Source organism: Mesoplodon densirostris, chromosome 7 (assembly GCF_025265405.1).
Source record: "Mesoplodon densirostris isolate mMesDen1 chromosome 7, mMesDen1 primary haplotype, whole genome shotgun sequence".
NCBI classification, from domain to species: Eukaryota; Metazoa; Chordata; class Mammalia; order Artiodactyla; family Ziphiidae; genus Mesoplodon; species Mesoplodon densirostris.
In genome coordinates, this window is record NC_082667.1 from 40,720,609 (window position 1) to 40,747,023 (window position 26,415).

The 26,415-nt window shown below is 43.0% G+C and overlaps 2 protein-coding genes across 2 annotated transcripts in view; one reads left to right on the forward strand and one right to left on the reverse strand.

Moving 5' to 3' along the window:
• VSTM5 (V-set and transmembrane domain containing 5) overlaps positions 1 to 5,957 on the forward strand; it is a 32,459-nt gene extending 26,502 nt beyond the window's left edge. Inside the window, exons 2-4 of the mRNA XM_060104708.1 lie at positions 1,876 to 2,202; positions 2,313 to 2,453; positions 2,584 to 5,957. Coding sequence (XP_059960691.1) covers positions 1,876 to 2,202; positions 2,313 to 2,453; positions 2,584 to 2,627 — 512 coding nt within the window. The 3' untranslated portion in view covers positions 2,628 to 5,957. The remainder of the gene's footprint in view (positions 1 to 1,875; positions 2,203 to 2,312; positions 2,454 to 2,583) is intronic.
• A 17,824-nt stretch (positions 5,958 to 23,781) lies between these two features.
• LOC132493678 (YTH domain-containing protein 1-like) lies at positions 23,782 to 25,904 on the reverse strand. The gene is given in 2 exon segments (XM_060104428.1): positions 23,782 to 25,019; positions 25,022 to 25,904. Coding segments are annotated over 2 exon segments (2,121 nt in total).
• Between the last annotated feature and the right edge of the window lie 511 nt (positions 25,905 to 26,415).

Consider the following 26,415-nt stretch of genomic DNA (forward strand, 5'->3'; position numbering starts at 1 on the left):
GTGAGGGGCTAAACAGGAAGTAGAGGTGGAAACAGAGGCATGGGCTCCAGCTTGAATCCTGCCCTATTCACTACCCAGTCTCCAGCCAGCCCTGACTGTTCTCTGTGTGGGGAGGGTGGAGGTGGAGGGGATTTGTCACATTCTGTACCCTTAACTGCCAACCACTGACCTTTGACTTGAGCATAGAGGTTAAATATCTGACCTTTGGAGTCAGCAGCCCTTGTGTGAACCTCAGCCTTGCAGGGTCAACTTGGACAAGCTACTTAATCCTGTTGACACTGAAGTTTCTTATATCCTTGATGGAATTGTAGTGGGTTCTGTGACACTTTAATGACATGGCGTGTGTAAAGCAGTTAGCGCAGGGCCTGTGCATGGTACCTACTTAATAAAATATTTCATGACATACATTATCTTAGCCAGTGGCTCTACTGTTCATCTACACACTCATGCAGAAATCTCGGCTTGATGCCTCTTTGCCTCGCCCACTGCCACGGCTAGTTATCAGCATGTTCTGTCCTCTTTCCTTCCAAATGCATCCTAAATCAGACCACCCTTCATTGTATCCAAGGCTATGTCTCCATCTCTTATCTAGTCTCTGCGGCAGCCACCTGACTGTTCTTCCTGCCTCCGCTCTGGTCCCCTCACCCCCAGATGTTCTCCACAGCGGACTTTCTCAAGCTTAATGGAGAATGTCACCTTCCCACCTAAGCCTTCCTATGGCTTCCCATCACCCTTGAGTAAAACCCACCCCTGACTCTCACGTCAGGACCCAAGTCCTGCCTAGCTCTCCAGCCTTGTCTCCTGAACTCACCCCATGACTCCCTGCATCCTGCGTTCTGGCCTTCTTTCTGTCCCTCAGACATACCAGTTCACTCTCACCTCACTCTCTGTAGTTGTTCCCTCTGCCTGAAACGTGTGTCTTCGCATGGCTGCCTCCTCGCCCTCCCTGTCGTTTGGGTTCCAGTTCATTTCCTCAGCGAGGTCCTCTCTGACCATCCTGTCTCATGTTGTGTACCACCTCCATCCCCACCCACCACTAGTACCCTATTTTATTATCTTTAAAGCACTTGTTATCTAAAATGATCTCATGTGTTTGTTTAACCCTTGTGTGTCTCCCTTATACAATGGAAGCTCTAGGGAATAGTGAATAGTAACCTTGTGTTTTGTTCACTGTCCTAGCTTGGGCTGCGATAACAAAATATCACAGACTGGGGGCCTTAAGCAACAGAAATTTATTTTTGCACAGTTTGGAGGCTGGAAAGTCCAAGATCAAGGTTCTGGCAGGGTTTGGTTTCCGAGGAGAACTCTCTTCCTGGCTTGTACACAGCTGCTTTCTCACTGTGACCTCAAATGGTCCTTTTCCATATGAGCCCATGGAGAGAGAATGAGAGAGAGCGAGGGAGAATGAGAGAGAGAGGGAGACTCTTCTTATGAAGACATCAATGCAGGGGACTTCCCTGGCTGTCCAGTGGTTAAGACTCCACGCTTCCAAAGAAGGGGACTCAGGTTCGATCCCTGGTCGGGGAACTAAGATCCCACATGGCATTCGGCACGGCAGGGAAAAAAAAAAAAAGACATCCAACTGGAGCAGGGCCCCACCCTTATGACCTCATTTAACCCTAATTACTTCCTTAGAGACCCCATCTCCAAATACAGCCACACTGGGGGGTTAGGGCTTCAACATAGAAATTGGGGGGGGGGGGATACAAACATTCAGTCCATAACATTCACCATTGTACCATCAACATTGGAACCTAGAAGAGAGCCTGGCATGTAATACGCACTCAATAAATACGTGCTAAATAAATGAATGTGTTATAGAAGTTCACTGTGAGTCCATATGAGTGGCGCCAAGTCTAGCACTCCATCCCGCAGGTCAGGGCGTGTCCCTGTACATTCCCCAGGCAGCCATCAATGCCACAGTGGAAGAGGACATCCTGCTCTCGGTTGCATACTCCTGTCATGGCATCCCCACTATCGAATGGAAGTATACGTCCAACTGGGGAGTGCAGAAGATTGTGGAGTGGAAGCCAGGGACTCAGGCCAACATCTCCCAAAGCCACAAGGACAGGGTCTGCACCTTCGACAACGGCTCCATCCAGCTCTTCAGCGTGGGTGTAAGGGATTCCGGCTACTACGTCATCACGGTGACCGAGCACCTGGGGAGCAGTCAGTTTGGCACCATCGTACTGCACGTGTCGGGTAAGACACCCCCAGGGGCCCGGCGCCTCTCAGAACTGTGAGTGTGCGGAGGCCGACTTCATGATATTAAAAGAGACGTTATCTCCCCCTCCCCTCCCCCCGCCCCGTAGAGATCCTCTACGAAGACCTCCACTTTGTTGCTGTGTTCCTTGCTCTTCTCGCTGCCGTGGCTGCAGTGTTAATCAGCCTCATGTGGGTTTGTAATAAGTGTGCGTATAAATTCCAGAGGAAGAGAAGACACAAGCTCAAAGGTAATTCTCTGGGCCTTGTGATAATCGATTCACGGCTTGGATGGCCAAAGGTGGCCCTTGTCATCTTGTTCTCACCAAGAAACCACCCCCGGCCGATTGGCAACTCATGGATGTGTCTTTTGCTTTGCAGAAAGCACAACGGAGGAGATCGAGCTGCAAGATGTGGAGTGTTAACCAAGGCTGGGCCCAGTTACATTCCTACCTCAAGAGGAAGACGTTATCTCCCAACGAAAGGAGCAAACATGGCCAGTCCACCCCGAGCCTCTTGTACCACACACTGGTTCCTGATGGGACAGCTGGATGTTGGCAAGGTTGACTGCCTGAGCTGGACTCTGGATTGGATGAAGGCAGTTCCAGTGGCATGGAGTTCAAAGAGGAGAGGGGTGGAGGCTCTGAGCCAGAGCTGTGCTTGGCTGCGGCTCCCGGGCCATGCGGACGCATCGGCAGTGGCCCCGTGCAGGCCCTGGCTGCTTCCTCACTACGCTCTGCTCTGGTGGGGGGATGGCCATTGGAGGGGTCCCCGTACCAGAGGCCAGAGTATTTCCGGATCACGTGTGCAGCCAACACCAGAACAACCTCTCTGTGCTCTGGTCTTCTCTGCCTGTGGCCTCCTCCAGCCCTCTGCTGTGGGAGCTATTGTGAGAGCTGAGGCATTAAGAGCACCTGCTCAGATCAGGGAAAGGACCCTTCCCTCTGTGGTCTGGAGCTTTAGGGAGAAGAGCTTAATTTGTTCCACAGGGACCAGCACTGGGAACAAGGAATAGGGAGAAAATGATCTCTCTCGTTCTCTCTTACTCCAATGTTAATTAGATTTTCCCCTTCTACGGCCCCAGTGTAGGCCAGTGTGAGGAGAACAGTTCATCTCCACCATGGGCAGAGTCTGGCTTCCAAGTGACCCCCTGACAAGTTGGGTGACACTACCTATGTGAAGGCTGGGCCTGCATGGTGGGAGGGACAATGGTAAGTCAATCTCTCCCCCTCAGCCAGTCATACTTCCTGTCAAGTCAGAGCCTTACTTGCTCCCAACTGGGCTGAGGAACACTTGGCCCTCACCTACCTCACCCTCAGGGTATCAAGTGAGGCCCACAGTAGCACAGAGCACTCCGAGCAATGGAAGGAAAGCATGAGGAATCTTCCAGAGCCTAGAAAGCAATAAGCGTTGTGCTGAGTCCTGGAAAATGTAAAGTACCCTGGGGTATTGAGGCTCCAGGTGAAGGTGGGGACAGGATCACAGCCAGCCTTGGCCGTTATTCTCTGAAGTTGTTGGCCACCGTGTTTGCCTGAGTTTCTCCATCCCAGCTTCCTTTCGGCAAGCTCTAAAGCAGGCATGAATTTATCTTCCATTCTCTTTTCCCTCCCCAACATCCTTAGCTACAGATCAAAGGTACCATCCCAATTATTGGTGGAATTTGAGCTTAGTAGCTGTGTCCCCAGCCCTCAGCTGCAAATTTACCCACACAAACATGAAGGAGAGCTAGAACATTCTCTTCTCCCTCTCTTCAAGTCCCCAATGTCCACATCTTTTCCAGAAGTCACCTGGAGACGTTAGTATGAGGCTTTTCCCTGAATACTGAATCTGGGGTTACGGGAAGGGATCTTTTGGGGCTATCAGTGATCTAGAGCAGAGCTCCAAAGGCACTACTTGACTCAGAAGGTGAGAGAGCAGTTGATCTACACGACTGATTTGTAGCCTAAGTATGTGACACACAGAAGGGTCTCACCTCAGGCCACCTCCTGGACACACACACCTGCACCCTTTTCCCTGGACAGCAATCAGAGGAACCAGACCTATGCCATGAAGGAGGGGTTTCTTATTCTGGTTTCCAGTGCCGCGAAGAAGCAGGATAAGTGCCAGAGAGGGTCAAGGATCATCCGATCACTTCTTCGTCCTTTTTCACACAGCACGCCCATCAGCAGGAAACCGGACTGGATCTGGGTAGCTGCTAGAGCCTCTGTCCTCTTGACACTACCTGCTTTCCAGAACTCTACCTCTCAGCGTATGAGAAGTCAGGGGTGGTAATCTTTGTAATAAAAGGAGAAATGGAAAAGAACACCCAGTGAGAGGCACAAACCCAGATGTAAATTAAATCTGTGCCCTGCCCCTGCCCCAAATCTTCATGAAAGTTTATTCCCTCAGCTTTCCGTGTCTTTATTTTGCACTTTTAAGCTCCCCCCATCTTGAATATTCCTGTGGAAAGTTCTTGATTCTTGAGCCTGGGGGTTTTGTCTATTTAAAAAAAAAGAAAATATTAAGTCATAGAGGTTTAGCCACTGAACATGTTCAACTATAAGTTATGTTTCAAGCTGTGAGGAAAAAAAAAAAGTTTTAAAGACTGAAATAAAACCTGCAAACAAAGCTCTGGTCCTTTGTGTGTGAGCCCATCCCTATGGAGAACTCAGAGGCCCTGGGAGAGGTTTCCATCAGCTGTAGACAGAAGCAAAACCCTCAGCCACAGCCAGGGACCTGACAGTTTTTTTTCATGACAATGGAATTAATCACATTGATTCTAAGCATAAACATTCTTTAGCAATTCAGAAAAGCCACACTGTATTAGCGCCATTATTCTCCCCTGTATTGTAACCAGAAGACTAATTTGAAGTTTTTGCTTCCGGAATGTGACTTGTGATTCAATAGAGTCCTTCCTGCTTCTAGAAGGGGCTGAAACGAGGATGTGGCCGTTGTCATCACCTCGTTCAACAGTGCATAAGACGCGAGAACTTTCGTGCTTTGTTGACAGATGTCCTCTCAGAGATTGTGATCTAAGAAACCCAAAAGAGATACACTGTTCTTTCTTATTTCATGGTGTTCCAGGTAGGCAAGGATTGCTGAAACAAAGCACCCCTGTTCTCTGGAGCTAAATACTCCACAGGACTTCACACTTGCTCTGATTTGAAATGGTACCACACAAAGCTGAGGAGCTAAGGCAGTGAGAGATAAGAAGGTTATCAGGGTATCTTGCTCAGTGCAGGGATGTAGAGACAAGCCCTGAGAGAGGATAGGGTTTGGAAAGGCTAGATAACTGTAACAAGGGCAGAGAAGACGTGGCAGAATAGAATGTTAGGAGATGGAACCAAGAGGAACCAAATGTGATGAGGTGAAACCCCAGGGCCCAGACACAAATACAGCCCCCTGTGGCAACATGGGAGGGGAGACTGGGGGAAGGGAAACCCTCTCTCTCTCATCAGCCTTTATATATCCAGCATGTTTCTTCTGCCCAGTTTCCAGGGAAGCCTCAGATGCCTCTAGTTTACTGAAAGCAGAGCAAATCCCTGTGGTAGTTGATAGTGTGTCAATCCAGAGCTCAGCTTCTATTAAGGGACAGTGCAAGTCTCCAGCACATGCACCTCTCTGCCCACCCATAACCCATCCCCACTGTCAACTTTTCTGAACCCTGAGAACATGGATACTGAGTCCACTATTTCCACTGCCTTTTATTTTATTTTAATTTTTTATTAAAAATTTTCTTTATTGAAGTGTAGTTGATTTACAATGTTGTGTTAGTTTCAGGTGTACAGCAAAGTGAATGTTATATTTCAGCTATATATATGTGTTATATATATATATATATATATATATATATATATACATTGTTTTTCAGATTCTTTTCCCATATTGGTTATTAAAGAATACTGAGTAGTGTTCCCTGTGCTATACAGCAGATCCTTATTAGTTAGCTATTTTATATATAGTAGTGTGTATATGTTAATCCCAATCTCCTAATTTATCCCTTCCCCCCATGTTTCCCCTTTGGTAACCATAAGTTTGATTTTGAGATCTGTGAGTCTGTTTCTCTTTTGTAAATAAGTTCGTTTGTGTCATTTTAAAATTAGATTCCACATGTAAGTGATATCTCCACTGCCTTTATTTATTTAAAAATATTTATTTATGTATTTATTTATTTGGCTACACCAGGTCTTAGCTGTGGCACGTGGGATTTTTATTTGCAGCATGCGAACTCTTAGTTACGGCACGTGGGATCGAGTTGTTCCCTGACCAGGGATCCAACCCGGGCCCACTGCATTGGGAGTCTTAGCCACTGGATCGCCAGGGAAGTCCTTCCACTTCCTTTTCAACATTAGGTGGGTGTTTGGTTTAATTACAAAGGGGATGAATCGTTCTTTAAAATTAAAATGATATTGGAGTCCATATATAAAGTAAACAGTAAAAGTTTTTTTCCTATGCAATAGTTAAATTCGGGTGTATCCTTCTAGACTTGCTCATGCATATATGAAAATATCTGTCTATATATACATGGACCACAATATAAATATTTAATCTATTTTCTTTTTAGGCAAATGGGATTCTATTATACACATTACCCTACAACTTGCTTGTTCTCCCTTAATGTTTCTTGGGCATTATTTCCTGTCTCTACCTATTCCTAAATATTCTTATTGCCTCCACAATGCAATTCATAGCATGGATACATTGTAATTGTTTGTTCACTGAAAATTTTTATTTCAAATGGTATATACAAAAATAAATATCTTGGGCAATCTTCCTATCACATCAGACTTGTTCCTTCAGCCAAGATGGCTTCCACCTGTTAACTAAGGTGCTCAACTCCATCGCCTATGAATCTCTTCCTCTTTCAGGAAATTCAATGTTTTATAATATTAAAAAAATTTTTTTTGAAATATAGTTGATTTACAATGTTGTGTAAGTTTCAAGTGTACAGCAAAGTGATTCAGTTATACACATATATATTCTTCAGATTCTTTTCCGCAATAGGGTATTACAAGATATTGAATATAGTTCCTTGTGCTATACAGTAGGTCCTTGTTGTTTACCTATTTTATATATAGTAGTGTGTACATGTTTTTTTTCTTCTTTGTTTTTGCTGTGCTGCACAGCTTGTGGGAGCTTAGTTCCCCAATCAGGGGCTGAACCCATACCTCCTGCAGTGGAAGCATGGAGCCCTAACCACTGGACTGCCAGGGAATTCCTAGTGATGCGTATATGTTCATCCCAAACTCCTAATTTATCAACCCCCCTCCCCGCCTTCCCTTTTGGTAACCATAAAATTGTTTTCTATGTCTGAAGTCTGTTTCTGCTTTGTAAATAAGTTCATCTGTATCATATTTTTAGATTTCACAAATAAGTGATACCATATGATATTTGTCTTTCTCTGACTTACTTCACTTAGTATGATAATCTCTAGTTCCTTCCATGTTGCTTCAAATGGCATTATTTCAGTCTTTTTTATGGCTGAGTAATATTCCATTGTGTGTATGTGTGTGTGTGTGTATACCATATCTTCTTTATCCATTCATCTATTGATGGACACCTAGGCTGCTTTCATATCTTGCCTATTGTAAACAGTGCTGCAATGAACATTGGGGTGCATGTATCTTTTTGAATTTTGGTTTTCTTCAGGTATATGCCCAGGAGTGGGATTCCTGGATCATATGGTAGCTCTAACTTTAGTTTTTTAAAGAACCTCCATACTGTTCTCCATAGTGGCTGTATTAATTTACATTCCCATCAACAGTGTAGGAGGGTTTCCATTTCTCCACACCCTCTCCAGCATTTATTATTTGTAGACTTTTTGATAATGGCCCTTCTAACAGGTGTGAGGTGATACGTCATTGTAGTTTTCATTTGCATTTCTCTAATAATTAGCAATGTTAAGCACCTTTTCGTGTGCCTGTTGGCCATTGGTATGTTTTCTTTAAAGAAATTTATTTAGGTCTTCAGCCCATTTTTTGATTGGGTTGTTTGTTTTTTTGAATGTTTTATAATATTGGTGGGTTTTATGTAAAGTTTAGCAAAGACTGAATGTTGGGAGAGGGAGAAAGAGCACTACTAATGTAAAATCAAAATTTAGCTTCAGATTTGACCTTATCAAATGCACCCACAGGTAGGTTAAATTCTTTTGATGCAAGACTCCTGGTTGTTCAGGCAGTTCTGTCACTAAATATGCTAGAAAGTACTTTTCCCTCAGGTACCTCATGGTTTGAAAAGACTTTTTCTTACTAAACAAAGTGAACTTATTAAATAATAATTCAGTTTCCTGGTTTATTCAATAACAATGCATAAATGCCAGTTAGAATTCCCGGTCAACATGAGATTATCAGGAATACCACTTTGATTTCATGGTGTTCTGGCAAAGAAATCTGATGGTGAAGTTTTAAAGGGTAAATATATGATTTCTGTTAGGCTTGTTACCACAGATCAGAGCTCTCTCTTACTGCCTCTTTGGGTCTCAAGGGGATCGGGATGGGACTACATGTAAAGAAAGTTAAAAGAGAAGCCATGAATAGAGTGGAAGAAGAGATTCTGCCACTGGCCTAATCTCCTTGGTATACTCATTAAGTTATCAGGAAGTTTTCCAGATTGTATGTTACTTTTCTATCTCAAACTTCTCTCTCATCTACCAAATTTCAGGTCAAGTATAGTCTGTTCTACAAAGCTCACGATCAGTAAATAGGGAAACGAAGACAGTATAACATGGAAGTTTTTCTGGTGCATAAGCTAGGGAAGCCAGAATACTGGGAGTAGAAAAACTCCTCAGCCATTTGAGCTCAACTTTTAGAGAAGTAAAAATGAGTGCCTGCGTCTGGGACCCCTCTAGCATAATTTTAGTCATTCTTTCAGATGTTTAGATTGGTCTCAGTTTTTCACTTTTACAGACCTCCTTGATAATCCTTACACAATGATCTTTGTGAAGTATGTCTATAGGATAAATTTCTGGAAGTGAACTTGCAGATAGGAAACAGCAAACTTTAAAGCAAAGACCCAGCTCTGGTCACTGACTTTTGAGTAGCACTTGTGTCACTGTGTTTGCTGCTTAGAAGAGACAGGGTTTCTCCATGGTGAACTTCCTCTTAGTTCCCATCCTAAAGTGAGATTCAGAGACTTGAATTTAGCTCCAAGTATTTAAGGTATCAAAAAAGAACAGGAGTAGGAAAGTGAACGTGAATGAAAGACCAAGAGAGAGGGTGTAGAGAGAGGTCAACCACAGAGAATGGCTTTAAAAATAAACTGGAGAAAACAAATCTTCCACCTACAAATGCGCTCCCTGTCTTTACCATCTGTAAATTTGAATATAGGACATGCTAAAACATTTCCTCCTAATGATAAATAAACATAAATCTGATGTCTTAGCCATTTTTCCAACTTCTAATGAGCTCAACTTTTAGGAAACAGTTGCTTAATGCTTTATATTTGCACAACACTTTAGAATTTAACATCCATTACCAACCATATTGAAACCTTTGAACCACCTCTGCGGTTACCAGAGGCATCCTTGTCCCCATTTTATATTAATGGAAACAGCTTCAGAGAGGGTAACCCTGCCAAGCAGACACAGCTGAGCAGATGTAGAGCCAACATTCCAACACAGCTCCTTTGCCAGCCTATTAAATCCTTGGTGAGGGACTAATTGGTTTTCTTCCAGCCTCTCTCCCAAATTCCACAGCACATCCTTCCAACTCCAGGTAATTCAGGTTGAAACATTAAGCTGGAAAATAGAGTTGCTGCCACAGCAACTGAGCTGCCTGCCATTTCCCCCATATTTACTTTAGTTTTCACTATTCTTCAAGTGGGAAGTGGCTATTCTCTAAACAGTGACTTAAGTTAATGGGGACAGGAAGGCATTTGGAGATCCTGTTGATCTTCAGTTATCCCGGTCCACTCAGATGAAGTGTAAATGAGCAGGTGGTAATGTCTGTGCGTGTATTCTCATCAGCTTTACTCAAAGTGTGGTCCTTTTACTGGTTTATGACAAGATAATCATAGAAACAGAAAATAAAACATTCAAACATTTTTATATTTGACAGCCATTTTATGTCTATTATAATAAATGGGGCTTTTATTTTGTATCTCAAAATTTTTCTAGTAATTAATTTTTATTGTATTTTACCAAAGTATCAATCTGCAATGGATAGAAATTTTAAAAAAAAAACAGCCCTTTGGTGAAAGCTTGAGAATCACTGTACTGCAGTGTGAGCCTTCTTAAAAGACTCCTTATGTGAGTAGAAATGTACAGATTAGCTTAGTAAAATTAGCTAAGGCAACTTTTGGTCCACCATAACTTACGAAGCACAGAAATTTTTTAAATGACTGCAGATTCATACCAATCTTTCAATTTCCATGGGTAGAAAGATGTAGTACCTTAATCAGGAGGAAAAAAAGCAAACAGAAACAGAAAGGTGTTAGGTATTTTATGACTTACAAGCTCTATTTATCTTTTAAAAGAAAAAGTGTAGAGAAATACAAAGGACTTTTTAAAAGTTACTTCAGTCATAAATTATTAGAAAGGTATCTTTTAAAAATTGAAAGCTACAGATTACTTATAGATCGTTTATAGTGGCACCAAAAGGCCCATAAGGCTAAATCTCTTATTGAAACAAGAGGGAAGGGGACGGGGCACAACCATTAAAAGAATGACATGGCCATAGGCATGACAAAAACTGGTTAGAACTCGCTAGATCCAAGATGGCGGGAGATTCGATTTCCAATGGACCTTGAACCTCATTATATGCTCATTGTAATATAATAGCATGCTAAATGACACACCCACCAGCACCATGACAGTTCTGAAGCTAACCATAAAAGGCCATAAAAGACCAAAAAGTGGGCAGTGGCCCAATTCCTGGAAATCTCTGCCCCTTTCCCCCACATAATTGGAATAATACTCCCACTCATTAGCCTATGAAATTACCCAGCCCATAAAAAGTAACCACACCATATTTTGGGACCCTCTCTTGCCTTCTGAGATGGCCCACGCTCTGTCTGTGGAGTGTGTTCCTCCCAAGGCCTCTCATCTTCTGAGATGGTCCACACTCCACTTCTTACCTATCACTTCATCTCCAAATTCTTTTAGAACGAAGCAAGAACCTCAGATTCACTGGGAACATATTGATGAGCTAGCCAGGAGAATTCGGTAAGCCTCAGCCTCTCGCCTCCCTTGCGCTTGAGAGGGACTACTTTATTTCCCACCATTACGCTCCCATTCTCTCCTACTCTCTCCCTTACTCTCTCTTTTGCTTTCTTACTCTCTGTCACCTTTTTGGACTTAGCCTCTTACCTCCCTTGGGCTTGAGAGGCACAGCCTTACTGCCAGTCATCCTCACAGGCATCTAGGGACCTGAACCACAGGATCTTTGCCTTCTGGGTTTGCCTCATCCACCATTTAATTAACTGTTAACAGGTCCAATTGTGTAAAAATATGGAATACAACCTTACTTAGAGTTTGTGCCATGGTTACAGCGTCTGCAATCCCTTCGGGAGCTCCCTCAAGCAGTAGAGTGTCTGTGCGCATACCCCCGGTATTAGGAGGGGGATGGTTCCTCCCCACGTGGTTGGGACTCACGGTGGTGGGACCATCGTTCACCACCCGCCTCCTGGCCTTTGTCCGGCCCCCTCCAGAGTCCACCCTGACCCCACTGCCACCACGCCCTGTTAGGGCTGGGCAGGCAACTCAAACTGTATGGCCACGCCCCAGGGATACATGCCTGAGCAATGACCCGCATCTGCCGTGCTTGCCTCTCTGGGGTCACGTGATTGGGAGTGTTCTTCTAGGGTTGCGGGGCCCTCCATCCCCCTAACGACAGTCACGGTGCCTCTGCCTCGGCTGCCATATCAGCCCCTGCACCCAGCCCCACTGCCCGCTGGCCAGGGCATGTGTGGGAGGGGGTGAGGGGGAGGATGGCACCAAGGTCCCAGGGGTGCTGCCCACAAAAAAGGTAAAAGAGAAGTTTTTTCTTTCTCACAAACCATCTGCCGTAATGGCCAGTGCCTGTTTTCTGGAACTTACCACCTTTTTAGGGAAAAAGGCTGGGACTTAAATAAGTCTTAGAGCCATGAGGATGTCCATTCCAGGGGAACATATCCCAGAACACAGGAATTAATCTATAGACTGTATAGAGAAACCTTCAGGAAGGTCACTCATCCTGGGTACCACAGACGCCAGGATAGGATACAGGTCCCAGGACTTTGGGGTCAACAGGACCACCACATGGGGGAGTAGCTAACCCCCATTGTGGATAAAGTCAACAGGACTATGTGGATGGGGATGCCTGGAACCACTCCTGTCTTAGAGAGCTCCCATGGGACCGCCTAACGGTAGTGCTCCTCTCTGGTACAGGAGCACTCTCCCCATGAAGGAACGATGGGAAACACCTCCTCCATCCCCAAGGACTCACCCCTTGGTTGCAGTTTGAGTCACTGGGACAAGTTTTCTCTAGATTCTTTAAAACGAAAAAGCTCATTTTCTTTTGTAATGAAGCCTGGTCGCAGTATGAACTTGAGGACGATGAGGCCTGGCCAGCAAATGGGAGCCTCAACTATAATGCCAATCCTACAGTTAGACATCTTTTGCAAAAGGCAGGGGAAATGGGACAGAAGTTCCTTATGTACAGGCTCTTATGGCCCTGAGAGAAAACCCGGAGCTTCGCAAGTCCTAGGTTAGGGAACCTGGCCGGCTGGGACCCATTTAGGCTACACAAAAGCCCTCTGTAGTGGCACACCTGGAAGAACAGGAGCCCCAGAGAGAAGACCCAAGCCCTAACACTCTTCCACCATCTTCAGCCTCTCCCCTGCCCTATAAGTCTCTTTACCCTTCCGTACCAGAAATGCAGCCAGAGCCTCTTTGCCTCCTTCAGGAAGTAGTAGGTGGGCCTCAGGGAATTATCAGAGTCCACACCCCTTTTTCCTTGTCTGACCTTAACCAATGCCACACCTGCTTAGGCAGATTCTTGGAGGACCCTGGCCAGTTCACTGAAGAATTCCAGGCACTGACTCTCTCCTTTGACCTTACCTGGAAGGATGAAAATATTGTCCTTTCCCACTGCTGCACTAGTGAGCAAAAGACCCATATTTGGGCACAGGTTCAAACATATGCTGATGAATTACAGGTTGCCCAACCACATCAATATCCTTTGGGCCTGACAGCAGTGCCTCTAATGGATCCCAGTTGGGACTATCAACCAGGCCAGCCTGGTATCACTAGTAGGGATCATATGATCCTTCGCCTCATTGAAGGGATGAAATGATGCATAATTAAACCTGTTAACTATGTTAAGGTTAAAGAGGTCACCCAAGGCCAAGATGAAAATCCAGCCCTATTTCAGCCCCGATTGGTAGATGCCCTCAGAAAATATACGAATATAGACCCAAATATTTTCAAGGGACACATTGTATTTGCAACCCACTTCATTAGCCAATCAACCCCTACATCTGTCGGAAGCTTCAAAAGCTTGCCATGGGGCCCTAAACCCCTCTCAACCTTCTTATTGACACAGCCTTCAGTGTTTTTAACAATAGAGACCAGGCTGAGGAGGAAAAGAAGGAACGGTGTGATTTAAGGAAGGAACAACAGCAAGCCAGGCTTTTGGCAGAGACCTAAGCCACCTCCTTCCTGGTCACCCCAAAAATACTCCTAGAAGACCTCTACCAGGGAAAGGAGCCAGTTTCAGCTGTGGCAGTCCTGAACACTGGAGCAAGGAATGCTCAGGAAACAGGTCCCAGCCTACACCCAAAACGCCATGCCCACTCTGCAAGCAGATGGGCCACTGGAAGAAGGACTGCCCCCAGCTCCAAAGGGAGTGAGGATATTCCCCCATGCCAGTCATGGCAGTGGTTGATTGACAGGACCTGGGACCTCCCAAGGCTCCTGAGAAGACAGTCATCATACATGGGAGGAACTGCGGGTGACCACTGATGTGGCAGGTAGGCTTGTCCAATTTCTAGTGCACACAGGAGCCACTTATTCTGTCCTGACTTCTCGTGCTGGGCCCCTTGCCCCTGAAACCTGCTCTATTGTTGGGGTTGAAGGAAAACCAAAATGAAAACATTCCACCACCCCTCTAACTTGCATCTGGGGAAAGAGTCTTAAAACTCACAAGCTCCTTGTCATGCCTGAATGCCCCAGCCCATTATTGGGAAAGGATTTTCTCAGTCTTGGGGGCAACTCTTACTCTCCCTGAAGACCAAAGCCAAGGAGTGTTTTTGGCTGGACTGTGTATTATACAAGACATGGACAGTCCAACCCAAAATATTCCCCCCAGAAATTGAAAGACTTACAGATCCACAGGTCTGGGATCAGGGAATCCCAGGGAAAACAAATTTGCCACTCCTATAAAAATCACCTTACAGGAAACTAATAACTTCCCTTCTGGGTGCCAATACCCCATAAAACCAGAGGCTCAAAGGGGCCTCCAACCCCTAATCTCAAAATTCATTAATTATGGGCTTTTGGTGCCATGCCAATCTCCCTGTAATACTCCAATCCTACCTGGTCTTCTCAGGAATCCTTATCTCTGCCACCTTTTCAAAATGCAAATTTTGAAAGAGGGTAAAGGTCTTCCCAGGAACTCTTATCTCTGCCATCTTTTTAAAATGCAAATTTTGAAAGAAGGTAAAGTAATTTAGAACTTGACTTGTCAAGGATAAATAGAAATCCTAAGTGTCTCTTCTGTAAACATTAGTAAAAAGGGTTTAGCCATCTAGTCAGATGACCTGGATTTGTTCCATCTGCCAGAAGCCCAATTTGAATCCAACCCCTTGTAAATGATGGGTTTTATATTACTGTACCTGACTCGGGGCTGAAATTTTGAAATGGGAACTATGAGGTCTCTGTGTTTGTGTGTTTGTATGTATCTATGTGTGTTGTAGATATATGCTATTGCCAAAACTAATTCATAGAAGAGCTCTATTTAATTGACTTAAAGGAAATTAAGTCCTTATAGCTTATATAAATACTCAGAAATATAAAACTGGCCAGAATGAATTTCAGGCTCACGTCATCTGGGAAATATTCAGTAAGGGAACGGTGGTGGGAGAAAGAGAAGTCGGTGGGGGAATAACCTCTGGAAAGTTGAATGGATTGGACCAGATGAAGAATGGCAAATAGGTGACCAGTCCCCTCACCCCTGCCACCTGGGCCCTTGACAGTCAGAGAGCACTATGGCAGCCATTGCCAGTTCCTCAAAATTGGCATATAAATTGAAGCTTACTTCTACCAGGAATAAATAGCCATTATGGTCTTTTTTATTTATAAAATAAGTAATTCTTTTTTTAATAAAAGAAAATTTTAATGTGCTTGATTTTCACCGATGCTGACAGAAATTATAAAACCAACAGTACTTATGTTTTAACTGTATTAGGAACATCCCCAGATTATGTTTGTTAAGCAAAGTGAAAAGCAGGGCTTCCCTGGTGGTGCAGTGGTTGAGTCTGCCTGGCGATGCAGGGGACACGGGTTCGTGCCCCGGTCCGGGAAGATCCCATATGCTGCGGAGCGGCTAGGCCCGTGAGCTATGGCCGCTGAGCCTGCGTGTCCGGAGCCTGTGCTCCGCAACGGGAGAGGCCACAACAGTGAGAGGCCCGCGTAGTGCAAAAAAAAAAAAAAAAAAAAAAAGTGAAAAGCAAATGCAGTAAACTAAAAATGGTACCAGACCCTTCTCTAGCAAAGGGACAGTATGGACATGAATAAGTACTTGAATTTATGGGAAAATAATTATCACCTGCAGTATTGGGTTGTTTGTGTTTGTGTATAGAGGGTGCATTCATCATGCGTGAAATCCAGGTTAAGCTGTGTCTCAAAAGTGACGCCCTTTGTGCAGGACCGGGATGAGACTTGCGAACACGCTCAAAATTCTCAGAATATGGGATTTTGTAATTTGCAAGTGGAGGTTGCACTTCTCACTTTCTCTGGTCGGAACACAAGTAAATTTTTAATCTTTTGTTGCCAGAATAAAAATTTTTGAACTGCATCTTCACTTGTATTATATGCCCATAATAAAGAGAAAACTTTGCCTACCTGGAGAATAACTTAGTCAGGAAAATTTCATTTTTATGAGGAAGCACAGTTTCTTTCCCTTGAGAGGACTGATTGGATTGGAATCTAATAACAATTCCTACTGGATTATTGACAAGAGCTTATCATTATGGTCCTGTATTATTAAAATTTGATTCTGGTATGAGTACAAGTTATTACTATTTTGCACAAGGAATAATTAAAATATTGATTTATGGGGTACTTTATATTTCTCACAATATTATCCCATCAGTTACTAATTTTAGTTTTCCTATAGCACCTCAAAGAGCTGTAGCCTGCAGTGTTATCCATATGAAATAGATAAGAGAAAGTAACAGTTGAGAGAATTGCCAACTGTACCAAAGCTATTTAAGCAGTGGACTGAAGTCTAGAAATGAAGTTCTGTATTACTTTAACTACACATTTCTGGCTCTCTCTCTCTCTCTTTCACTATTATTCTTTTGTAAATTTTTTTTTTTTTTTGGCTCTCTCTCTCTCTTTTGTGGTAAAAAACTCGTAACATGAAATCTGCCTTCTTAAATTTTTAAGTGTACAGTACAGTATTGTTAACTATATGCACATTGTTGTACAGAAGATCAACTCATGTAAATCAAAACAGGCTCAGCATCATGGTCCAGTACTGCATTGACCGAGTACTGTGGAATTTTTGATATTTTAAGTGAAAGGTGGACAAACATTTAAGAATTTTGTATTTATTTTAATGTGAATTAGGATAAGTGGCCAACACATCAATCTCATTTGTGAAAGTGAAATGAAGTTTAGACTATATTTATTTAAGGGAAAAAGAGCCAAATGAAAGAATACTTAGTAAACAATAGTACACATATGGCAAAAGTCTCATAAGTGGGATGCAGTTGACTGAAGTTTGGAAAGAGTTAGCAGAGAGGAGAGAGACAACTTTGGGTTCAAATTCTTGTCCCAGCACTTCCTGACCATGTGAATTTGAGAAAGATACTCAAATTCTATGGGCCTTAGCCCTCTTACCAGTTGAAGGAGGAAACTTTGCCTCCTTCTGGTGTTGTTGTAAGGATTAGATGTAATATATGTCAAGTTTCTGGCATCACAGTTGATATACAGCAGATGCTTAATAATAATTAGAATTAATTGAATGCTTACTATTTGTCAAGGTTGTTCCAGAGCTTCACATATATTTACCCAATCCTCCAAAAAAAAAAAAAAAAAAAAGAAAGAAAACAATTTATGGGAAAGGTACTGTTATTTCCACCTTTTTGCCAATGAGGAAAGTGAGGCCCATAGAGGTTAAAGTAATACTTTTCCAAGTCACACAACCAGTAAATTGTGGAAGGGAGATTGGAACCCAGGTAATCTGGCTCTAGACTCAACTAGATGACAGTATGATCTACCATCATGTACTAAAGTTTATCATTCAGAGGCCTTTCTCCACGGGCACTAGGTAGTCCTTGATATGTGCTACAGGGACTCCCAGGGTGGCCAGCAATGCCTGGGAGTGGATGGGACATGTGGGGAAACAATTAAGCGACATACTGGTGCCCTTGAATGATAGGACAAGAGGTTGGGGTTTATTTGGCAGGTAGTGGGGACCAATTATGGCCATCAGTATGTTGTAGATGCATTTTTAGGTTCTGGACATAAAATAACAATAACAAACAAATGAATAAAATATGGCCAAGCCCTCATGTTACTCTAGTGAGAAACAGCTGGTAAAAATTCATTGCAATAAAGAGGGATAGATACCATGAGAGAAATCTACATGAAACAAGTGGAGACACATGGAACAGAGGGTCAATTCTACTCAGAGAGGCAGGGAGAGAGAAGGCTTCACAAAGGAGGTGAAATAAGCTGATCTTAAAGGGTCCATAGAAAGTTTTGAGCAGGTCAGAGCTGTGCATTTTGTCAAATAGCCTTTTGTGACAGCCCAGGGAAATGAGGGCCCTGGGTGATGGCAGTAAGAATGGGAAAGAGGAGTGTAGAGGCGTGAGGTAGGATTATTAGGGGGTGACAGTTACATGTGGTGTCCAAGGAGAGCAATGAGCTAAAGTCCTATGACTGGGGTGCCATTATTGGGGACAGTTTGTGGAAGAAGAGAATGAATTTATTTGAGTTTGAGGCACCTACAAAATAGAGGTGTGGATAAAAGACAAAACAAAGGAGTATTGGGTTTTGGCAATAGCTTTTTCTCCAGAATGACTATTAAAAGCCATGTTACTGATAAGGAAAGAAAAGGATCATTCCTGACTTTCACCCATTACCTCAGGTCAGTTTATTAGCCTTGCCATTGTCACCTGAGGCTCAAGCAATGTAGGAGATGAGATGTGATTTCCACAGGTGAGGGGTGGGGACCATGGCCACATTCAGTCCTGGGCTGGTTAGACAGTCTCTCTCCTTCTCTGGCATCTGGATTTGCTTTCTTAAGGAAAAGAGAAAGAGTGTTATTTTAGCTAGTGGATGAGCAACTTTTGAGAACTTAGGTATTCATTTAACTTTCATTTGACAGGTATTTATTGGGCAAATGTTTATTAGTATGTAGTAGGCACAGTTATTGAGGTTGGGGATGCTGTAAGGAACAAAACACAGCCCCAGCTGTCCTGGGACTTACGTTATGGGTGCTGTGAGCTAGTACGTAAATACAGAAAGGAGTACACTATACAAACGCCTGGGGGAAGAGGACCCAGGAAGCTGGGACAGCCAAGTGCAAAGGCCCTGTGGCAGGAGCAAATCCAGGTTAGCTGAGTGAGTGAGTAATAAATTGCTCTTCTGGACCATCACCTCTTCCCTCGTTGAATTTCAGGAACGGGCTCTGAATTTCTTGGTTACGGAGTGAAACAAATTCTCCTTGAGAGGATAGACACCCTGTTACTTGGTGTGGCTCTAGGCCTGATTTGTAACATGAATGAGAGCCTTGGATAAGCTTTGGAGATTTCACTTCCTTGGAGCTCAAATGCTCTGGGAAGCAACTGCCGTCTAGTGGCAAAATGAGGAATCATGCCTGGTAGATTGGGAAGAGAGGAAGCTCAACCTTGGATCCCTGGCTATGAAATTACTCTGAAAATCTGCATATTTTCCACTCTCACAAAATCCACGTAAGTTGAACAATAAGGTCCAAAGTAACCTCTATCACAATTGTTATCTGACAGAAGGAGTCATTTTCTTTGACATCTACTTGGCATTTTAACGTTTCCATATTTAATCTTCACAGCAACTCTGCAAATTGGCCATTTTTATTATCCTCCTTTTGAATAGGAAGATAAGTAAAGATTGAATCACTTTTTCAATGTATTAGATCTGTTAAATGACAGAGTTTGCATTTACCCTGGTTTGTGTGAGGACAAACTTGAGTTACATTGTCTACCTGTAGGCAGCTCTGAGCACTTAGTAAAGGAACTAGTTCTTAATTGGATGCCAACAAGTCCAATTAACTTACTATGAAACCTGGTCCACAATTCTCATTATGAAGGAAATGCTCAGAACTAGGATTAATAGGGAGAAATCACCACAGGTAAATGTCACTTCAGCATAAAGAACTTTCTAGTAATTAGACTTGTCTGCAGTGGAACAGGATGCCTTAGCGAGCAGACATGGATGGGGTCGCTAGTGGGCACTGGCAGGACATTGCTGTGTTTTTCTGGCCCAGGTTGAGTCTTATAAACATTTGCATTTGAGTGCTTTGTCTTGGAGTTCTTTCCAGTTTGTCACAGTCTCAGCCATTTCCTAAATACTACACATGGCCCAATTCACACATCTACCTTACCTGACTGGCCCACTAGGCATTTGGATTGTTGACCACTGAGTAAATTAGAGGTGTTTTAAGTGATGTCCTATCATATATTTGATGGGCTTAACAACGTTTTAAAACTAACTTAATTTTTTTTCAGTAGAAGGGTTAATAAAACTAACTTAGTCCTCTGTTACCATAAATATTTTCTTGTACAAAATAGATAAAAATATACGGAAGAAAAAAGAAAATAACAATTATTGACATTTGTTGAGTGCATACTGTCAGTGACCACAAACTCTGATTTTCCCATTTTTGTCCTGTCAGTGCCTGTTGTCACTGTATAATTATTAATACGGCCCCTTTTCACTTTTCAAATTGTCTCTTACCCCAATCTCTCTCCTGCCCAGGGGCAGCCTCTGTTATTATTTTCTTGACTATCACTTAGGAAATTTCTATGACTATATAAGCATATATACATGCATATATGGCCCTTCCAAAAGAAAAAATACATAGGAGCACACCGTTTTAATACATCATTCTTAGCCTTGCTTTTACCTCACTTAGTGTGTCTTAAAGATTTTTTTTTTTTTTTTGCGGTACGCGGGTCTCTCACTGTTGTGGCCTCTCCCGTTGCGGAGCACAGGCTCCGGACGCACAGGCTCCGGACGCGCAGGCTCAGCGGCCATGGCTCACGGGCCCAGCCGCTCCATGGCACGTGGGATCCTCCTGGACCTGGACACGAACCCATGTCCCCTGCATCGGCAGGCGGACTCTCAACCACTGCGCCACCAGGGAAGCCCTAAAGACTTTTTTTGCAATATATAAATAAAATGTTAAATGTTAAATTTAACATGAATATGTGTTTTTTAAACCTTTTATTTAAAAATGATTATAGATTCATAAAATAAATATAGACTATAGATTCACTCTGTACTATAGAGAGAAAGAGGACCATGAACATTTCACTCAGTTTCCCCCAATGGTTACATCTTACACAATTATAGTACAATATCAAAGCCAGGAAATTGACATTGGAGCAATGTTTGTATATTGTTCTATGTCATTTTGTCACATGACTCATTTAGCAACCAGTGCCGTCAAGATAGGGAACTGGTCCATCATCACGAAGATCTCCCTTGTGCTCCTCTCTTATAGCTGCCCACTTCGCCCAGCCTCTCACCATCCCATAACCCTGGCAACCACTAGTATGTTTTCCATCTCTATAATTTTGTCATTTGGAGAATATTATGTACATCAAGGGTCCCCAACCCCCAGGCCTCAGACTGATACTGGTCTCCAGCCTGTTAGAAACCGGGCCACACAGCTGGAGGTGAGCAGCGGGCAAGTGAAGCTTCATGTGCCGCTCCCCATCACTCCCCATCGCTCCCCATCGCTCCCCATCGCTCCCCATTGCTCCGCATCGCTTGCATTACTGCCTGAACCATCCCACCACACCCTCAACCCCTGGCTGTGGAAAAAATTGTCTTCCACGAAACCAGTCCCTGGTGCCAAAAATGTTGGGGACTGCTGATGTACATGGTATCTTATAGTGTGTGACATTGAGATTCGCTTTTTTTTAGTTAGCATAATGTATTTTTGAGATCCATTCAAATTGTTGTGTATTAATAGTTTATTCCTTTTAATTGCTGAGTTAATTCCTTTTAATTTCATATTATGGGTATACTACAGTTTGTTTAGCCATTTACCTATTGAGGAACATTTTGTTTGTTTCAGTTTCTGGCTGTTACAAATAAAGCTGCTCTAGCACTCATATGTAGAATCTAAAACAAAACAAAACAAAACAACTGAGCTCATAGATACAGAGAACAGATGAGTTGTTGCCAGAGGCAAGGGAGTGGGGAGTGGATGAAATGAGTGAAGGGAGTCAAAAGGTACAAACTTTCAGTTATAAAATAAGTCCTAGGGATGTAACGTATAGCATGGTGACTATAGTTAATAAAACTATATTGTATATTTGAAAGTTGATAAGAGAGTAGGTATTAAAAGTTATCATCACAAGAAAAAAATGTATCCATGTATGGTGACAGATGTTAACTAGACATATTATGGAGATCAGTTTGCAACATATGCAAATATCAAACAATTATGTTGTACATCTGAAACTGATATGATGTTATATGTCAATTATACTTCAATTAGAATTTTTTTAAAGCTGCTATAACAATCATTTACTGGTTTTGTGTGAACATAGGTATTTGTTTCTTTGGTATAAATACCAAGGAGTGAAATGGTTGGGTTGTATAAATGTATGTTTCATTATTTTAAAAAACTGCCAAACTGATTTCCCAACTGTACCATTTTACATTCTCACTAGCAATATATGAGAGATCAGATTCTCCATTATGCCAGCATTTGTTATTGTCACTATTTTTCATTTTAGCTGTCCTAATAGATGTAGTGATATCTCATTATGGTCTTTAAATTTTTTTTTAAACCTCTTTGTTGGAGTATAATTGTTTACAATGTTGTGTTAGTTTCTGCTGTATAACAAAGTGAATCAGCTATATGTATACATGTATCCCCATATCCTGTCCCGCTTGCGTCTCCCTCCCACCCTCCCCATCCCACCCCTCTAGGTGGTCACAAAGCACGGAGCTGATCTCCCTGTGCTATGTGGCTGCTTCCCACTAACTATTATACATTTGGTAGTGTATATATTTCGATGCCACTCTCTCACTTCGTCCCAGCTTACCCTTCCCCCTCCCTGTGTCCTCAAGTCCATTCTCTACTTCGGCTTCTTTATTCCTGTCCTGAACCTATGTTCATCAGAACCTTTTTTTTTTTTTAAGATGCCATATATATGTGTTAGCATACGGTATTTGTCTTTCTCTTTCTGACTTACTTCACTCTGTATGACAGTCTCTAGGTCCATCCAACTCACTACAGATAACTCAATTTCATTTCTTTTTATGGCTGAGTAATATTTCATTGTACATATGTGTCACATCTTCTTTATCCATTCATCTGTCTATCAACACTTAGATTTTTTCCATGTCCTGGCTATTGTAAATAGTGCTGCAATGATTATTGTGTTACGTGACTCTTTTTTTGTTGTTGTTGTCAATCTTTACCAATTTATTTTATACAAAACAGTAGCAGTGTAGAATATGGGAATTATCTTCCGCTGCCACACACGCAAGTTGTGAACATTCCAAGCCAATGTATACAGTTTGGAGGGGAAGGCTAAACAATAGCATCAACCATGCTACTGAACATAGGAATTTTTTATCTAAAAAGACTAACAATTAGATAGCAACGTGTTCTTAATATTGCTCTCATCATTGAAGATGGAAGAAACATAAAAAGTGACTTTTTTAAGATTAAAAAAAGGAAAAGGAGAAACCAAGAGGCTGCTACAGCACTGCCATACAATCAAACCATCAGATTTCAATATTTGCATACTTGATAGCAGCATTATTTTTACTGAACCACGTGCACCTACATTTAGAAATACATCAAAGCAAAATATTCTGGCAGTCATCCATCAAGATCCAAAAGAAAGAAAGCAAACAAAAAACTCTAGGATGAACATATTATATGTAGATGAACATTTATGGAGACTGAATCAATATCTACATTCTTGGACTGTTCCATTCTGCCACAATAGAAGCCTCAACTCAAATTGTCAACTGTGCATTTTTTGGAGGATTTGAGTTTTTCCAGTTATTATTATACTGCTTGCTTGGAACAAAGAGGGTCATAATAAATCCTTCTACACAATGAACTTTAAGTAGACAGTTGAAAATAATTTTACTACTTGTAAACACACACAAAAAGAATACAAGATTCTTTTTATTTTTAAACAATCAGTGCTTCCAAAAGCACATTATCTTCTATATAGACCTCTCTCCCCTCGGTCTCTGTCCCGATCACATAATCGCTCTCTTTCTCTATCACGTCCTCTATCTCGTTCTCTGTGTCTTCTGTTATCTCTAGGGCGATCTCGCTCTCGCTCCCGATCTCTTTTACGAGGTCTACTTCTCCGACCAGTGACAACAGCTTGTGTTCGATGAAGGAAATCATCCACCCTCATATCATAATCATGTACTCGTTTATCTCTGTATCTTGCTTCATGTGGTACTGGGTGATGTCCTGAGTAGGGGGGATGAACTTGAGGAGGTGGAGCATGGTGCTGATGGTGTGGAGGTTGTTCCATTCCAGGATAAGGAGTCATTCCTCGCCGAGGTGCTGGTGGTCCCATGTTATGAAATTCCCTCAAATAATCATCGTAGGACCCATTTAAAAACACATCTCGGCAAACTCCTGAAAACCGTCTATCTACTTCCTGGTATCGTGGATCCTTTAAATACCCTGGTCTCTGATGAAACTCAGGGGCATAGTCAATCCTTGCTTTCTTTCTGCTGTTATGAATATCATAATCTTCTGGTCGATGCCTTCCCACATCCCGGACTGGTTCTCGACGGGATGGACGATCTCTTGACCGGGGCTGAGAATGCATTCTTCTCTTGTGAGGCATTTTATGAACGACCTGATGCAAATCAATACTTTCATCAGGGGGAAATAGAAGACAAAGCTGGTTTCCACATTCAAGTTCAATTTCCTGTCCATCATGTCCGATCTTTACTGGCTTATGTCCATTCCAAGGATTGGTGAGATGAGCCGACTTAGTGAAGGGTAATTCACGCCTGCAAATCCAGTCAATTTTAAAGACACCTCCCAGCATTTTAGCATTCATTCCTGCTGGAAGTACCCAATGTATAGGAGATCCTCCATGGTGTGATTCTGAAGAAAGTCTTGCAAATCCTTGAAATTTTCCACTGTCTTTCACAGAAAATATTAAGATAACACTCCTTGCAGATCTGAGTGCAGCATTTAATTTCTTCTCATTTACTGGCAGTGTAGACCATACACCCTTAGCTTTGGCAAGGGACACATTCTCATGGCTGTTACTCTTTATGAGAAAAAATCTCGCATCCTGTAGGACATATTTGAGTTTACTGGTTTGATCTTTTCGGACAACATGAACGGCAGATTGTAATTTCGCATGCTTCTTTTCTGAACCTGCATATGACTCTGATGCAGAGCTTGCACTTGTATCAAAACAATAGGAGATATGCCTCTAGCTCTCTTCCTTTCCTTCTTTTTCTCATCTGATCCATCTGTTCCTGAACCAGATCTGACAGGTCCATCCGTGAAGGACACAGAGTCGATAGCCTCACTTCGGGTGTCATAATCATTTCCCTCTTCCTTCTGGTTTCTCTCATCCTGTTCATATTCTTCTTCTTCCTCCCCCTCCTCCTCCTCTTCCTCTTCTTCTTCCTCCTCTTCGTCCTCTCCATCGTCATCCACCTCTTCATCTTCCTCCACATCTTGCACCCCTTCCTCCTCATTCTCAGTGTTGTTGCCTTGCTCATCCGAAGAACCACTGCTGCCAGTCTCATGGTCAGAGGCATGTTCTTCAGAGTTCACTTCCTCCTTAGAAGACTGGCTGGATCTGCTTGCACGTCTATCCACTTCAAGCCCAATTCTCTCAGAACCATCTGGTGTAGGGGATTTGACCCTCCTTTCAGGATCCCTTTTCCGCAGACATGTTTTCTCAGGTTGACTCTTATAAGGTTCTCTGGAGGCACTACTTGACAAACGAATCTTCCGATCAGCTTCTAGACGTTTGCATCTTTCAGATCTTTGATATTCCTCATTTTTATACTCTGTGACTGGCTTTCCTTTTGTACTAACCATTCTTTTGTTATTGCTAACTGATGAGCTCAGTGGCTTAGAAATCAATTGTCTTGAATGAACAGAAGACTTTTGTCGCTTTGTGTCAGTAGATTCCATTCGGCCACTTTTTCTTTTTGAACCCTTTTCCTCATTTTTATCTTGTTCACTCTCTGGATTATAGAGTTCATCATCCTGTTCTGGTTCTTCAGACACAATAGCATCTAGAACAATAAGTTCTATATCTTTCTCCTCTGGGCTGTCGGCCGCCATTGCTCCCCTCTTGTTTCCGCTGCTGCCGCCGCAGCCGCCACCGCGGCTTCGACGTGACTCAGGTGGGCACCGCAGCCGCGGCAGCAGCAGCACAGGCGCGTCCGTCGTCAGTCCGTCCGCTGGGCTTGCGCGCTTCGCACGTTAGCCTCTACCACTAACCCTTCCCGACTCACCCTTTCTCCTCACTTCTTCCCTTTCTCCTTTTTCCGCTTTCCTCCTTTCACTCCTGCCTCCCCCACCCTAGGCCCAGCCTTCCCGCTGGGGCTTAGGGACGGGAGGCGGTAATGGGGAGGGAAGGGAAACCATGGAGGCAGCGGGCAGCGCTATAATGGAGCTGTGTGAAACGATCCCCCTCCCAAAATGACCTGCGCTGTTTACGCTTCGTTCCTCCCTGGGAACGTCACAGTGCCACGTGACGCTTTTTGAATTATGGTTTTCTCAGGGTATATGTCCAGTAGTGGATTGCTGGGTCATATCGTAGTTCTATTTTTAGTTTCTTAAGGAACCTCCA